Source organism: Gadus chalcogrammus, chromosome 13 (genome assembly GCF_026213295.1).
Source record: "Gadus chalcogrammus isolate NIFS_2021 chromosome 13, NIFS_Gcha_1.0, whole genome shotgun sequence".
NCBI classification, from domain to species: Eukaryota; Metazoa; Chordata; class Actinopteri; order Gadiformes; family Gadidae; genus Gadus; species Gadus chalcogrammus.
Genome location: NC_079424.1, coordinates 25,891,863 through 25,908,059, shown reverse-complemented (window position 1 = coordinate 25,908,059; position 16,197 = coordinate 25,891,863). Strand labels below are relative to the sequence as shown.

Here is a 16,197-nt window from a genome sequence, read left to right as displayed (position 1 = left end):
CTCGCCCAGGTTAGACGTTATTTTTTTAAACATCTTACTGCTATAGAATAGCAGGCCTGTCGCACAGGTGAAGGTGCGTCCACACCAAACGCGAAGGGGCGACATGACTCCATACAAATTCAACGTAGAGACTCGATCAAAGGCCGGGCCTTTGATCAAGCGTTTGTGTTCTTTTTGTCTCATTGCTTTATTGGGCTAATCTGAGGAGAAATCTATGCCATAAACAGAAATATTATAGGCCTTTATTACACGGGTCTTCTCAATGCCGTGGAACGCTCCGTTCACTTGCATGGGTATTAGTCCGGTAACTTGTCAACCCCAGCGGCAGACTATTTCACTGCTGATCAACACTACGAATGCTGGTAACGAATAAATTGTGAAAAGACACACCATGTGAAGTTATTTTCCAAATAAGATTTGAAAAACTTTGGAAGTTTATTTAGAACACTATTTACATGGTTTCGGAGTAGAACACTTTGACATTTGAATACAGTTCAGCGAGAAAGGCGACGAAGAATAAGAAGGGGGCGTTCCAGTCTGCGTGAAGGGGAACCCCCACCACACGAGAACGCCCATTTGTGTCTGCAGTGGGATGATCATAGTATATATAGAACACTAGATACGTCACGGCAATGTTGAGCTCCGGTCGGCTGACGGCCACCGCGGCGGCCATCTTGAATGGGTCAACCCGCTGTCTAGTGCATTACACCATATGGAAAATTCATACAAAGATGTAGCAAATTTGAGCGGTGATGGCTCAGTGGATGACACTAAAAACATCATAGTTGATATTCCATGTTTGATTTTAAGATTTTTTTTTTTCCTCTATGTTATACAAGAAACACACTTTTTAACACATGACATTTATATGTTAAAAAGTGTGTATATATATATATATGTATATGTGTGTGTATATACACATATATATATACACACATATATGTATATATGTAACTATATATATAGTCATATATAACTATATATAATTATAAAGTGATTCCCTCTGATCTGGTTTGTACTGAACGACGGTGTACACACTTGAAAGCAGCACAATGAACTGGCATTGTTTTTTTTTGAGAAATGAGCTGTGAACATCTATGGCTGTCTGACAGTCTGAGAATACCTACTCAAGACCCACACAAGATGGCGGCTCCGTGTGCCGCGGCTGAGAGGGGCGTGGCGTATCTAGTGTTCTATATATATCTATGGGGATGATATTGAAATATTTGAACTTCACCGCGACATTCGTGTGATGACAGCCAATCAGCATTCAACGGCTACTGAGTGACATAACGTAACAGCCAATCAGCTTTCAACAGCGTGGCCACTGAGGGACGTAACGTAACAGCCAATCAGCGTTCAACAGCGTGGCCACTGAGTGACGTAACGTAACAGCCAATCAGCTTTCAACCGGCCAACCGTTCCCTGCAGTGCCGACCGGGTGAACCGCAGCATGGAGGAGAAGGGATTGTTGCCGTTTGCACTCCCGGAGCTCTATCTATAATAGTATATAATATGATATAAATGTAATGTATAATATTACGGCCAGAAGCTGTGTGAGCCTCCGGACGGCCGTAGCGCGTCGGGATTGGGCTTCGAGGGGTTTGTTTACCGGCGTTGCTAGGGTTACCGGTCCTGTGTGTTCCAACGGTTTATTAGCGGTGGTATCTAATAAATCGCTGTCTAATCAATACTTCATTCACTGCCTCTTCCATGGTCATTACGATATTATGGACCGACTGCGTCTGGTTCTCCGCCGTCCCTCCCTCTTCCACAACAGGTAAAGACATGCTACGGTGGTTATCTCGGCCGTGGTTCACAATGAATTGGCATGAAGCTCCGTTGGCGGGCAAAAGATGCTTGCTTCATAACGTAGAGAGGAAATTATTATGCTTGCTTCATTACGTTATAGCTGAACCTAAATGTTATACGTTGTAACATTATAGGTAAAATGTAATTATATTATGTGCTCATAAATGTGTTACATTATCGACTGGGGTTTCCACATTATAGCTATGGGTTTAATTACAACTAGAGGCTGAGTGTGCAATGCGCGCGCTCAACCTGTAATAATAGCAATGATAATGATCATTATTGTATTTGTTAGAATTTGTGTTGGGCCAACTAATATGAATAATTGTAACAATAGCAACGATAATGATATTGATAACTGTAGTTATTGCTATTTTAATTAGTATTAATATTATTAATACTAATAATATTAATTATTAGTATTAATAATTATGGACTTTGTGTTTGCTTGGCTGTGGGTCCTGTGATGCTTAGTGACAATGTCGTTCTGTTTTAGAGCTCATATCTTCTGTATTCCTCTGTCCTGTCCTAGACTCACCGTCACCCTGGATAGAGGGGAGAGAGCACTTACTGGATGAACTCGGTGAGGGTTTTATCCAAGTTATTAAATCAATCGCGTCATTAACATTCATTTCAAAAACACCTGCTGCTTCTGTGATTCATATTGTGGTCTACTTAGGTCAGGTTTCTATTTCGTCTATTAAGGTCATGCTTCTATGTGGTCTGTTAAGGTCAGGTCTCAGGGTTGTGTGTCCGTAACCAAGACCGTAAGATAAGCAGTTCTCTGTTTGTTCAGGATGTTCTTTTACATTCAACAGATGAATTGACGCTTCAGGGCTGGATGCTTCACGACAAGAGTCTCTACCGTGTTTCTACTACTAAGAAGGGCTGGAGGGCCAGTAGAGAAGACTGTCAGAAGAGAAAGGCAGACCTGGTGGTCATCAACAGCAGAGAAGAACTGGTGTGTGTGTGTGTGTGTGTGTGTGTGTGTGTGTGTGTGTGTGTGTGTGTGTGTGTGTGTGTGTGTGTGTGTGTGTGTGTGTGTGTGTGTGTGTGTGTGTGTACTTTGTGGTCATGATAACATATGCTTTTACTATTAGAACCAGGTTTCCAGGTTGGTCAGCAGATTGGTGGGTTCTTCCTGGATTGGACTGAGTGATCGAGAGAAAGAGGGGACCCACAAGTGGGTGGATGGTACCCCCATGACCTCAAGGTAAGGCTGAAGACTCTGTTCAGCAGCATCTCTTCTCTGAAAGTGACAGACTGACCTCCACTGTCTCCTCCTCGTGGTTCTCAGTTGGAGACACGTTAAACCACGCGATGACGGCGGAGCAAGAGACTGCGTCGTAGCAGGGGAGGACGGCTGGTCTGAAGAACCGTGTAACAGACTGCACCACTGGATCTGTGAGAAGGTCCTAGACCTGGATCATCTGGAGGCTGAGCGGAACAAAGAGGGTCCGTAGACTTTGTTTGTGTTCATGAGTGGAGAACGGTTCCTCCTTTCTGTTCTCTGTGCCGTAGATACAGTAAATACACTCTTTAAGAGTTGAAAGGTTGTTGGATGTGTTTAGGTCTACAAAGGTCAGGTTTATATTGTGGTCTACTGAGGTCAGGTTTCTATTGTGGTCTAGTGAGGTCAGATCACAAGGTTCAACCCTTTCTGGGTTCACCTGCACTAGTTTCTATTGGAGCTGCTGAACGGTTTGGTTCTTCTCTTCAAGCTCCGCCCCTGACCCGTTAATCTCTTTGTGAGTGACTTCCCCTCCCTGGGTAATCTTTGTAGACACTGCTGTGATACTCAATCATGTATGAAAAGGCAGGCCAGAATACTGGGTGTGAATCCCCTGGTCGCCCTCTAGTGGACAGGTGTTAGGAGAGAGTGAAGGCAGTGTCTGACGCTGCATCTCTAGATCCGTGTTGTAGACGTTCACTCCTCTCCTCCTGGTTTCTTCAGGTTCAGTGATGCTCACGGAGGAGGAGGAGGAGGCCCCCAGCATCACAGAGTTCCACTCCTCTACCCACGTGTTGCCCGTGGGCCAAACGGCCCGCTACACCTGCCACGCCGGCGGCACGCCGGAGCCCACAGTAGAGTGGCTCCACAACGGCAGGCCCCTGGAGAGGGACGGCAGAGACGACCAATCAGAGGCCTGGGTGGAGAGGGGCTTCCTCTTCGTCAAGGTGGGAGGTACGGCGTGAACACGGTCTGCTGCATGGCGAGCAACAGCGCTGGCACGGCCAATCACAGCGCTGAGCTGCTTGTCTTTGGTAAGTCCTGGATCCAAGGAGAGATGTTTGTTGTTGATGTAGCAATAGTGTAACTATCATCACATGACCCCCCCCCCCCCCACACATGTCATGTTCAGGAGAACAGTACTAGTGATGAATGAGTGTATTCATAACACTGTTGTTGATGTTTTCATAACATTGTTGTTGATGTTTTCATAATATTGTTGTCGATGTTTTCATAACGTTATTGCTGAGGTGTGTGTATCTATGTATGTGTACATATCAGGGTTTTTTCTAGAAAAAATTCACAAGGGGGAAAACATCAATGGCGAGGGAGCAAAGCGACCTGTGGGAAGGTGTCCACAGGACAGGGCGTTATCAGCAGGGTTATCAGCAGGGCGGTGCGGAGCTTTTGAAAATTTGAGGTAGAAATGGATCATTCTGAGGCTTGTGAAGGACCAGTATGTTGACTCGTATAGTAAGGCCAAATTACTCAAAATGGCTAAGTTACCATAGATGCAGAACATTACATACAGTAATGTATATAGAAAAAAAAACGTACTTCGGGAACCTGCTGGAAGAACACTTTATCTTTATTATTTAAATTTCTTCTCAGACACTCTCAGATTCACTGAACTGATAAATTTGGTTCGGGAGAAGAGATAAAAGCCCGCCTACACTGTAAACTGATTGGTTGACTTACCGATCCAGGCCAATCAGGAGGCGCCTGAGGCTCACGTGCACACTGCCTCATGCACAGTTTCTAGATCCCTCTCTGTTGTGCTGCGCGCTCGTCTACACAGATGCGAACGGGGTTAGGAGCACGTCTGTCTCCTGTGCGCGGTCTTGCTCGCTCGCTCTCCATTCCGGGAGATTTTAAGTAATTTAAAATTTTCGACAAGGAGGCGCTGGGTTGAAACATTAAAACATTTCCCGGTTTAGATTAACCCCTGACATATGTACATGTATGTATGTGTTCATATCTATGTATATGTACACAGAGCGCAGGAGAACAGTGCTAGTGATGATGATGATGATGAGGATGAAGAGCGGTTCAGCAGCTCATCATGTCTGGTTCTCCCTCAGATGCCTGTGACCTCACACTGGACCCCAACACGGCCCAAGACCTCTCTCTGTCTGAGGACAACAGGAAGGTGACGGGGTTGGAGAGGACCAGTCGTATCCGGATCACCCCAGACAGATTTGACTCCTGGCCCAGGTGTTGGGTAGAGAGGCTCTGACTGGCCGCTGTTACTGGGAGGTAGAGTGGGAAGGAGTTGTTATAGGAGTGACATACAGAGGAATCACAAGGAGAGGAGGGGTGACAGCGGCTTGGAGGGAACAACAAGTCCTGGGTTCTTTATTGTTTTGATGGTGGTTACTCTGCCCGGTACAACGGTGGAGGATCACGCATCCCTCTCCGCCCCGCTGGCTCCACCAGAGTAGGAGTGTATCTGGACCGGCCTGCTGGCTCTCTGTCCTTCTACAGAGTGTCCCCAGGTGGAGGAGGGTCCTCAGACACACTGACACACCTCCACACCTTCTGGTCCTCCTTCACCCAGGAGGACCTCCTCCCGGGGGTCTGGGTATGGGGGTCCTCAGCCTCTCTGTGTCGGTTGTAGAAACAAAAGGGACCTCCTGACTGAGCATGGCCCCTGCACACACACCTCCTCCCGGGGGTGGGGGTAGACTGGGAGGGGGGGGGGTCAGCCTCTCTGTGTCGGTTGTAGAAAAAAAGGACCTCCTCCTCTGGGCTCTGTCATCAGCGGTATTTACGTGGCCCCTGCGCGTAAATACACACACACACACACACACACACACACACACACACACACACACACACACACACACACACACACACACACACACACACACACACACACACACACACACACACACACACACACACACACACACACACACACAGGTGTGCTGAGGGGGGTCGGCGGGGCCGCTCCCTCTCTGTGTCCCTCTCTCTCTCTCTCTCTCTCTCTCTCTCTCTCTCTCTCTCTCTCTCTCTCTCTCTCTCTCCCCCCTCTCTCTCTCTCTCTCTCTCTCTCTCTCTCTCTCTCTGTCTCTCTCTCTCTCTCTCTCTCTCTGTCTCTCTCTCTCTCTCTCTCTCTCTCTCTCTCTCTCTCTCTCTCCTCTCTCTCTCTCTCTCTCTCTCTCTCTCTCTCTGTGTCTCTCTCTCTCTCTCTCTCTTGTCTCTCTCCTCTCTGCCTCCCTATCTCTCTCTCTCCCTCTCTCTCTCTCTCTCTCTCTCTCTCTCTCTCCTCTCTTCTCCTCTCCTCCCCCTCCTCCCTCTCTCTCTCTCTCTCTCTCTCTCTCTCTCTCTCTCTCGCTCTCTCCCCCCCTCTCTCTCTCTCTCTCTCTCTCTCTCTCTCTCTCTCTCTCTCTCTCCTCCTCTTCATTCTCTCTCTCTGTGTCTCGCTCTCTCCCCCTCTCTCTCTCTCTCTCTCTCTCTCTCATCTCTCTCTCTCTCTCTCTCTCTCTCTCTCTCTCTCTCTCTCTCTCTCTCTCTCTCTCTCTCTCTCTCTTCTTTGAAGTATAGCATGATAAACCATGAAAAGGCTTAAGATCTCTCTTGAATTGTACATAAAATACCTATTGATGGTCAATGTTTGTATAATTTCAGACGGCACCAATTTTGGTCTTAAGGGCTCTGATATCATTTTTATCATAATCCTGATTTACAACCTGATTTAAAGCAGATTTTTATTTTATTCATAATAACCAAGAGGTTTATGGCATAGTGTTGCATGTTGTGGATTACTTAAGACTGAATTTTGATTTTTCGGAACCAAACGGCCGCAGAACATGTTCAGTTATTAAAGATACGTGCTCACCTGTTGATGATTTGTAAAGTCTGCTGCTTCTATTGTTTTAGTCCTCGTGTTTATTGTGCACATGTAAGGGACTATTTTTCTGTCTTATTTGTTAATGAAGCATAATTGTAATAAACAACTCAGTGGATCCAACTGAATGTTCTCGTGTGTTCAGTCGATGATTTCTTGTTTTATTAGTGAATAATGCTTCCATAAGTGCCTTAAGAATAATAATATATTAATCAGAAATTATAAATAATACATTAAATGTTATTCCGATTTTATTCTGGGACCTCCTCCCTGGGTTTCGTTTTGGGGGGGTGCCTCAGTGTCTCTTTGTCAGTTGTAGAAAGAAACCACAGACAGACGGCCGGACAATCTCTCTGTCTATATTAATCAGAAATTATTAATAGAACAACAAATGTTTTTCCGATATTATTCCCGGACCTCCTCCCTGGGCTTTGTTTTGGGGGGGGGGGGGGTGCCTCAGTGTCTCTTTGGGATAATGTTGCATGTTGTAAATTACTTTAAACTGAATCTTGATTTTTTGTGTTTTGTTGGGAAGCAAGCGGCCGCAGAACATGTTCAGTCATTAAAGATACGTGCTCACCTGTTGATGATTTGTAAAGTCTGCTGCTTCTATTGTTTTAGTCCCCGTGTTTATTGTGCACATGTAAGGGACTATTTTTCCGTCTTATTTGTTAATGAAGCATAATTGTAATAAACCACTCAGTGGATCCAACTGAATGTTCTCGTGTGTTCAGCCGATGATTTTTGTTTTATTAGCGAATAATGCTTCCATAAGTGCCTTAAGAATAATAATATATTAATCAGAAATTATAAATAAAACATTAAATGTTATTGTATTACTCACTCCATTTAGGCCCACGTTGTATTATATGCACAGACAGACGGCCGGACAATCTCTCTCTGTCTCTCTTTCTCTCTCTCTCTCTCTCTCTCTCTGTCTCTCTCTCCCCGTCTCCCCCTCCTCCCCCGTCTCCCTCCCTCCCCCGGTCTCCCTCGTGATTCAATGAAATTCACATAATAGACTTTAAAGATAATGTCTCTTTTATTTAAAACATGCCTTTCATTAACATATTAAGATCAAATTAATAGCATTTCCATCTCACTCAAGATTCAATGCATCTCAGTCGAGTGTGTCTTGACGAGGCTGCTGCTAGCGCCAGCTTCAGGGGCTGTGGCAGCTCGTACCTGCGAGCTTGCTACCAAACGTTTTGCGTTGAGTTGATATTTAAGGGTTGATGAACTCCGGTGATAGGAAAATTCCTTACTACAGAGATTGCAGATAACAGTGTTGCTATCTACAGTTCCGTTTGGGAGTTTAAACTTGAACTTTCCGTGCACGGGGCCGAGCAGCGTCTTCTCGTCTGCCTCCATTTTGTTTCAACGCAAATGACGCACCGGGTCAAAGGGCACTATAGAAGTGCGATTAATGTTTTTTTATTTTTTTTTCTGTGATTAATTAATCGGAATTAATGCGTTAATTTGATAGCCCTAATTGTATTCATATTAAAGGTTGTATCAGCGATTCTGATTGAAACATAAAGTATCACATTAATCTGCTTCTTCCTCACGATCCGCTAGCTGCCCGTCCCATAAGCAGGCTGTCAAAAAAACGCGTCTCTCTAGGCAGCCTAGGCTACGAGATCGCACACAGAAACAAATGGGACTACCAACACCTCAAAATCAAAATATACAGTGTTCCAACCAGTCACAGACAAGGGGTGGGTGTTGTGGTGTTTCGCGCTTGTGCACACGAAGTGGTAGCTACAAATTCCTGTTGCATTTTCATGCACGTTCATGAAAATGCACGTCCATGATCATTTTCAAAACATAGGAGGGAGGGGCTAGCTGGCTCTGTTTTTTTGGAATCTCGCAACGGAAGTCAGGGCAACCAGAATCGCTAATACAACCTTTAACCAAGAGTGAATCCACCTCGGTGCAGTTCACCTTCTGGCCAACAGGATTAGGGTGAAGGAGACACAGGTGTGTAGGGTGACCAGACGTCCTCTTTTTCCCGGACATGTCCTCTTTTCGAGACCTAAAAAATGCGTCCGGCAGGGATTCAAAAACGTCCGGTATTTTGCCTCGTCGCAAAAAAAAAAATATATATATTAGTTATTATTATCTTTTTTTTTTTTTTTGCCTCGTCGCATATTTGTGTTTCTGGGTCTTTCACATAACCCACTAGTTATTACCATTGTATATGTCCATGGTTATTACGGCCTTCCAAGTTCTGGAAATGGTATCTCCCTTACGTTCCACCTCTTGCGCGAGCTGACTGTAGAGAGAGTCTGTCATTGGGCGACCGATCTCATGTGCTCGTTGAGAAGGTGCCGTGTATAGACGGAATGAAACCCCCACTGAAGTACGTAGGCTCACGATACAAACCATCCCCCCCCCCCCCGTCAACAATCTTGCCCGGGGCGCAATTGGACCTGGGATCGCCACTGTCTGCAATGCCTAAACGTAAATGTAATTCACGGACGAACTAAAGAAAAAATACCCATGTTTTCGCCCCCCCCCCCCCGCGACGAAGTGTCCTCTTTTTCACAAACTCAAATCTGGTCACCCTACAGGTGTGTGTGTGTGTGTGTGTGTGTGTGTGTGTGTGTGTGTGTGTGTGTGTTTGTGTGTGTGTGTGTGTGTGTGTGTGTTGTGTGTGTGTGTGTGTGTGTGTGTGTGTGTGGCGGAGGTGTTGAATGGTTGAAGAGCCTTTGGTGCTCAACACACCACAACAACCAGGCGAAAAGAGAAAGAGACCCAACACCAACCCAACCCACTGAATGGACACATAATGAAAGTTCCTTCAAGGTAGGTTTGTACAACCTAATTCATCGTTTCACCACAGTGACTGAATTAGACTTCCCAGAACTGTGGCGTGTGTGTGCGTTTGGGTGTGTGCGTGTGTGTGTGTTGTGTGGGTGTTAAATAACAAAATGAACGATGCTAACGTGTTCAATAGTTAACCGTCTTCCAGGGGCGCAGGCTTAAACCAGTAGAAACAGAGTGAAGCGTTTGAGTCTGCAGCCGTCAGAGCGGCCATGTTGAGTCAAACAGCGCTATGTTAGACGCTGGGGGGGCCATGACGGGGGTTACATCTTGACACGCTAAGACTGTGTGTGTGTGTGTACGTGCGTGTTATTGTGTGTGTGTCTGTTTATGTAAGTACGTGTGTGTGTGTGTGTGTGTGTGTATGTGTGTGTAGCCTCGTAGATGGGTTGGGGGGTCTCCCTCTTCTCAGCGGGGGGAGCGAGAGAGAGAGAGAGAGAGAGAGAGAGAGAGAGAGAGAGAGAGAGAGAGAGAGAGAGAGAGAGAGAGAGAGAGAGAGAGAGAGAGGGGGAGAGAGAGAGAGAGAGAGAGAGAGAGAGAGAGAGGGGGGAGAGAGAGCAGAGACAGAGACAGAGACAGAGATAGAGGAGAGAGAGAAGAGAGAGAAGAGGAGAGAGAGAGAGAGAGAGAGAGAGAGGCCTGAGAGAGTGGGGCCCTCACCTCCAGGGCCGGTGAGGGCCCCAGGGGAACCCAGAGGGAGCAGGGCCCCGCGGGGGCCGGTGAGGTTGTTGTGGGGGTCCTGGCGGCCGGCTCCAACAGGCTGTCCCTGTGGTTGAGGCCCAGAGAGAGCACCAGAATCTTGGTGTGGATCTTGGATGTTATCTCAGACCTGTGTGACGTGTTGCTATATGGCACCGGGATAACTCTCCATGTGGACGTCTGTGTGAGTGTGGGGAAGGAACCGACTCAGGGTTGAGTCACCGATGATCACTACGGGCTGGATGGATCAAATAGTCCAATCCCTAACTTTATGCCCCGTGGATCGTGTCTGGTCCTTTTGAACATCGTCTTGTTCGGTCGAGGCTTCGGGTCGGTGGTTCCACTCGGCCGTCGGCGCTCGGGAGTGATGGTGAGGGGACTTAACGAGGCCGAATTAAGGACGTGGTGGAGTCTAAGCTGCACAGTGCGCTGTGAAGGGTGTGCTCGTGGACTGGACGGACAGCGGAGGAGACTTGGTGTTATTAGAGGGGGCTTCAGATTGGGATTGCATGATGTAGTCAGGGTCCGGGCCCGGACCCCGGGGAGCTTACAGTCCCAGGATGTGTTGTGCTGTGTTTGGTGTCCAGTGTATGTTGTCAGGTTGAGTGGTGAAGGGTCGTGGGAGTTTCTAGTAGGGGACTGAGATCAGTGACTATGTAGCTGTTGAGTGGCGTAGGTTGGGAGTGGGAGTGGTTGGATGCAAGTGTCTGGATGGAGTGAGGGGGAACTCTGGAGAGAGGGTGGTGTATGGTGGTGTGTTGGTTGTTGCTCGGTCCTCTGAGACGGAGGTTCATCTGGTGAGAGGATTTCTGACTGACGTGGGCCTGAATAGAGTGATCTAGGGTGTGTGTGGGTGCTGGTGGGGAGGCAGAGGGAGGGGGGAGGGGGGGGGATCTGTGTGCTGAGTGTGGGCTGTGGAGGTGTCGGTGAGGGGAAGGTCCAGGCTGGAGGTGGGGTGGTATGGGGACTGGTCGGTATGGGGGAGGGGGGAGTAGGTTGAGGGGTGGGTTGGTGATGAGTGGTGAGTGAGGGGCGGACGGTGTATGGAGTAGTGTGTGTTCTAGTTGATGTAAGGTGGTGGGTATAGTCTGTGGCCCAATCTCTTGTGTGCCCAGTTGGTAGCGGTCTTAAGTGAGAGTGTGTTGGTGGGCTGGGGTGTTTGTGTGAGTTGGTCTATTGTGTGTGTGTAGTGTTCTTTTAGGATCACGTGTCATTGTGCATCCAGGTGTTGGTGTTGTCATTATTTCTTTGTGATGTGGTGTCTGTGGGTGATGGGTTTGATGAAGTGTGATCATTTGTGGACCTGTCGTAACATCCCCCTGGGGAGTTCCCGGGAGGACACCGCTCTGTCCGCTGTGTCCCTGTGGTGCAGGGCCTGGAGTATTTTAAAATATACTTTGTCTTTTCCACGGGTTGGGCCATCTGGTGCAATGTACCGGGTGTGTGTTGGTGGTGGTGGGAGGAGTGGACGGGTGGATGGTGGAGGTGGTCTTGTGGTCTGAGTGGTTGTTGTGTGGGTGTGTTGGTGTGGGTCTGGTGTGTTCTGTGGTTTGATATGTGTGTGGGTCTATTGTGGTGATGGTGGGTGTGTGGGGGTCTATACTGAAGGCTGGGGGGTCTATAACGGGATGTAGGTGTGGGAGGTAGCGTGTGTCTGTTGTGTGCGTGGTAGTGTGGCTGTGTGGTGTTGGTGCGATTGGTGTAGGTAGGCCTCCAGCTGACGGTGACGGTGGTGGTCCCGTGGTGGGTAGCCGGAGAGGGTGGTGGTCCCGTGGTGGGTAGAGGCGACGGCAGGACGGTCCCTGGTAACTGCTGACGGTGACACAGCCAACAGGCCCATAGAAACACACTTCTATTGGAAAGGATGAAAAGTACATCAGAGTAAATAAAAGGGGGGATCTGAGGACCCCGCCCGCACACACACGCATAGGAGTATATATATATAAAATATATATATATATATATATATATATATATATATATATATATATATATAACCACAATGTGTTCTGTTACATGTATGTTTTCTCCTGTGTAATTCAGTCTTCAGTGTAATTCAGTCTATTGATGGTCCTGTGATGCCATCTACTGGCGAACTTTGGTATTTTTCTGGAATACGTTCTGATATGCATGCCTTGCACTCCACTACGCTACATTCAACTTGATCGGAAAGCATGGTACTCACACTCGTCTTCATAATTGCGTTCTCCTCTGGTTTCAAGTTGGCCTTTGTAAGCATCGTTGGTGCGTTATCTGTATTGATATGTTAAGGGGGTTTGATGTATATAGATTAAGGAACTTTGTAAACAAATTAGATGGATGGATATTCTTACGTTAGCAAGCTAACTTAGTAGCTAAGCTAATTTTACAGCATTCTGTCATTCTCATACTGAAATGCTTAGGGTGACCAGACGTCCTCTTTTTCCAGGACATGTCCTCTTTTCGAGACCTAAAAAATGCCGTCCGGCAGGGATTCCAAAAACGTCCGGTATTTTGCCTCGTCGCAAAAAAAAAAAAAATATATATATTATTGTTATTATTATTTATTTTTTTTGCCTCGTCGCATATTTGTGTTTCTGGGTCTTTCACATAACCTACTAGTTATTACCATTGTATATGTCTATGGTTATTACGGCCTTCCAAGTTCTGGAAATGGTATCTCCCTTACGTCCACCTTCTTGCGCGAGCTGACTGTAGAGAGAGTCTGTCATTGGGCGACCGATCTCATGTGCTCGTTGAGAAGGTGCCGTGTATAGACAGAATGAAACCCCCACTGAAGTACGTAGGCCCCCCCCCCCCCCCATGTTTTACCATGTTTTCGCCCCCCCCCCCCCCCCCCCCCCCGCGACGAAGTGTCCTCTTTTTCACAAACTCAAATCTGGTCACCCTAGAAATGCTGTACTTCCATTCCTCAGATTTACCCTACTTCACCTCACCATAAAGAGTGAACTGCAACTTCTCGTCTGCGTGGTTTGATGGAGAGGAGTTTATACCATCTGTCAACCCTGGCAAGGTGCTGGGGGTAGAGGGCAAAACAAGAGACAACACACACACACACACACACACACACACACACACACACACACACACACACACACACACACACACACACACACACACACACACACACACACACGCACACGCATCCAGACCCATCCATACACATCCTCTCATTAATAGTGAATCATGAGCATTTATACAAAATATAGGAATAAAAAGGAGCACACTGCAATCTCAGTAGAAGTCATGGGTGAAAAATAAAGGAACCCCAAAATTGCACACACACATATACATATATATATATAAAAAACATGGTAAAAGCATAAAACATGGTAAAATCATGCAAGAAGTATTAAAAACACACAGGGTAAAGATAAGTGCTGGCAGATAAGTTGAAATTAATTAATAAATAGGAATATAAATAAAGATAAATAAGACATAGTAAACCATTCACACATCCATACCATCCTTTAACATAAAAGAAGCCTCCAATGAATAAGCCTTAACCCCCGTCCCCGGAGCCCAATGGACGCTGTCCTGGGTCGTCTGGAATTGAAGGAGAGACCGTTGTTTAAGGTGACCGCATCGGGGGTCCACCTCCTCTATGCCGTCTCTCACAAAGCTGCTGAAGGCCTCAGTGCAGTGGAGCTGGTGAACGAATAGCTCGACTGAAACAGAGAGGAGAGGAATGACGAAACGGGCCTGAGGGACTTTAGCTCTGGCTGTTCCAACGAGTCGTCGGATGTCTTTGATAACGGTAACGGCTGTTTGTTCCCCAAGACCGTTGTTTATCTCATCTCAGAGCCAGAGTCTGGCTGGAGTATACGTTTTATAAGGCGTTTGGGGATGTAGATGCTTTTAAACAGCGCCGGTGTTACAATAATATTATTTGCTTTGTTGAAAATGATGAGTTGCACTTTGCACAGGATTTTGTTGGATAAACCAACATTTTTTAAAGACTGAACAAATAGCACATTTCCTGATGTATTGTACTCTTGGTTGATTGTAAAAAAAGGTGTTTTTGAAAAATCTAAATCAAATCTCTCTCTTTCTCTGTGTTTACGAATTGCAAACTGTAATTCGTCGGGCTGTGGCTGTGGTCACATGATGGAGGAGGAAACCGGAGGGGAGGAGGTCCTGGCCGACCCCCCCCCCCCCCCCCCCCCTCCTGGGGGCGCCCCTCTCCGTCCAGGAGTGCTTCGCCCTGCAGGGTACGGGGCTTTGAGTGTCTCTGCGTCCGCCCCCTACATGAGAGGGGTCAATGCTATTGCTTATTAGCCACCGGCTAAAGGGCTGATTATGGTTCCACATCGACGCAACGATGAACCCGCAGACGCTTCCAGGCAGTCGTGAACCTGCTTCGGTTCTGCGGCGGCTTTTAGTGAGCGGACCAATCACAGCCCTCGCTGCTGCGTCGCCTCGACGGAGGGTTAACGTATCGGGGAGGCGCGCGTCAGGCCCTTGCTGTGGACGCAAGGAGGGTCCGCGAGGATGTGAGGGGTCCGTAGACCCTCTTGGGCTGCGTCGACGTGGGACCACGATCAGCCCCTAACAGATCCTTGGTTGGTCCCCCCCCACCAGACCACGGGGCTGGGGTCCCGGCGCGGGGGGGTGGCGGCGGCCGGCCCCAACACCAGCGAGCTCTGCATGTGGTCCGAGTCCCACCACCACCTGGACAGCATCCCCCGGAACCCCCACCACCTGAAGAGGGTCCCGGGCGGCAGCTCAGGTCTGAGCACACACACACACACTACAACATGTTTGCACACACAAACACACACACACAAATGCTTGAACAGACACAGATGCACACACAAACACAGACACACAATCACTCACTCACTCACTCACTCACTCACTCACTCACTCACTCACTCACTCACTCACTCACTCACTCTAAAGCCTAGTCTTGACACACACACACACACACACACATGCACTTACACGCACACACACACACACACACACACACACTAAAGCGTACTCTTAAGACACACACACACACACACACACACACACACACACACACACTCACTAAAGCGTACTCTTGACACACACACACACACACACACACACACACACACACACACACACACACGCACAAACTCACTAAAGCCTACTCTTGACACACACACACACACACACACACACACACAAACCGTACTCTTGACACACACACACACACACACACACACACACACACACATACACACACACACACACACACACACAGACACACACACACACACTAAAGCGTACTCTTGACGCACACACACACACACACACACACACACACACACACACACACACACACACACACACACACACACACACACACACACATGCTGTGTGTGTAGAAGCTGATTTCATACATCCCCCCCCCCCTTATGGGATGTTAAAGCGGCCTTTAAACGGAGCCGGAAACTAAAAGGCACTCTCTTTAAATGTCTTACACACACACAATCATAAACACATGCTCTAACGTACATGCATGCACGCACACACAAAGAAGCACACACATTTGTTGGAATATTTACACTGCAGTTTCTCTGACTGGACTTTGAAAGGATAACATCGTTATGGCATAATCAATGCTGAATGTGTACAATGTCAATGTGTCTATGAGCTCAGATAATATTCATAATGCAGATCCTAATCCCCTTTTTAAAGTGTACGAATATTAAGGTGGCACCAAACCAAAACATCTACCCACCCGACCTTTGACCCAAATGTCCACCATCATCCTCCTTAATCAAGTAAAATAAGAATCTTTATATAT

The 16,197-nt window shown here is 47.3% G+C and overlaps 1 protein-coding gene across 2 annotated transcripts; it reads left to right on the top strand.

Annotated features, from left to right (window-relative positions):
• The first annotated feature begins 971 nt into the window (after positions 1-971).
• On the top strand, positions 972-5,158 carry LOC130401970 (killer cell lectin-like receptor subfamily B member 1B allele A). 2 transcript variants are annotated; one of them, XR_008903901.1, is made up of 7 exons: positions 972-1,780; positions 2,345-2,395; positions 2,631-2,773; positions 2,913-3,025; positions 3,110-3,267; positions 3,767-4,077; positions 5,125-5,158. XR_008903901.1 is itself a non-coding variant. In XM_056606025.1 (6 exons), exons 1-6 carry the CDS (start codon positions 1,714-1,716, stop codon positions 4,006-4,008), a joined length of 774 nt encoding a protein of 257 aa, XP_056462000.1. In that variant the 5' UTR covers positions 972-1,713; the 3' UTR covers positions 4,009-4,281. The 2 variants fall into 2 exon arrangements, 1 of the variants encoding a protein (XP_056462000.1); XM_056606025.1 differs by lacking the exon at positions 5,125-5,158 and having other exon boundaries at positions 3,767-4,281.
• Positions 5,159-16,197: the final 11,039 nt, after the last annotated feature.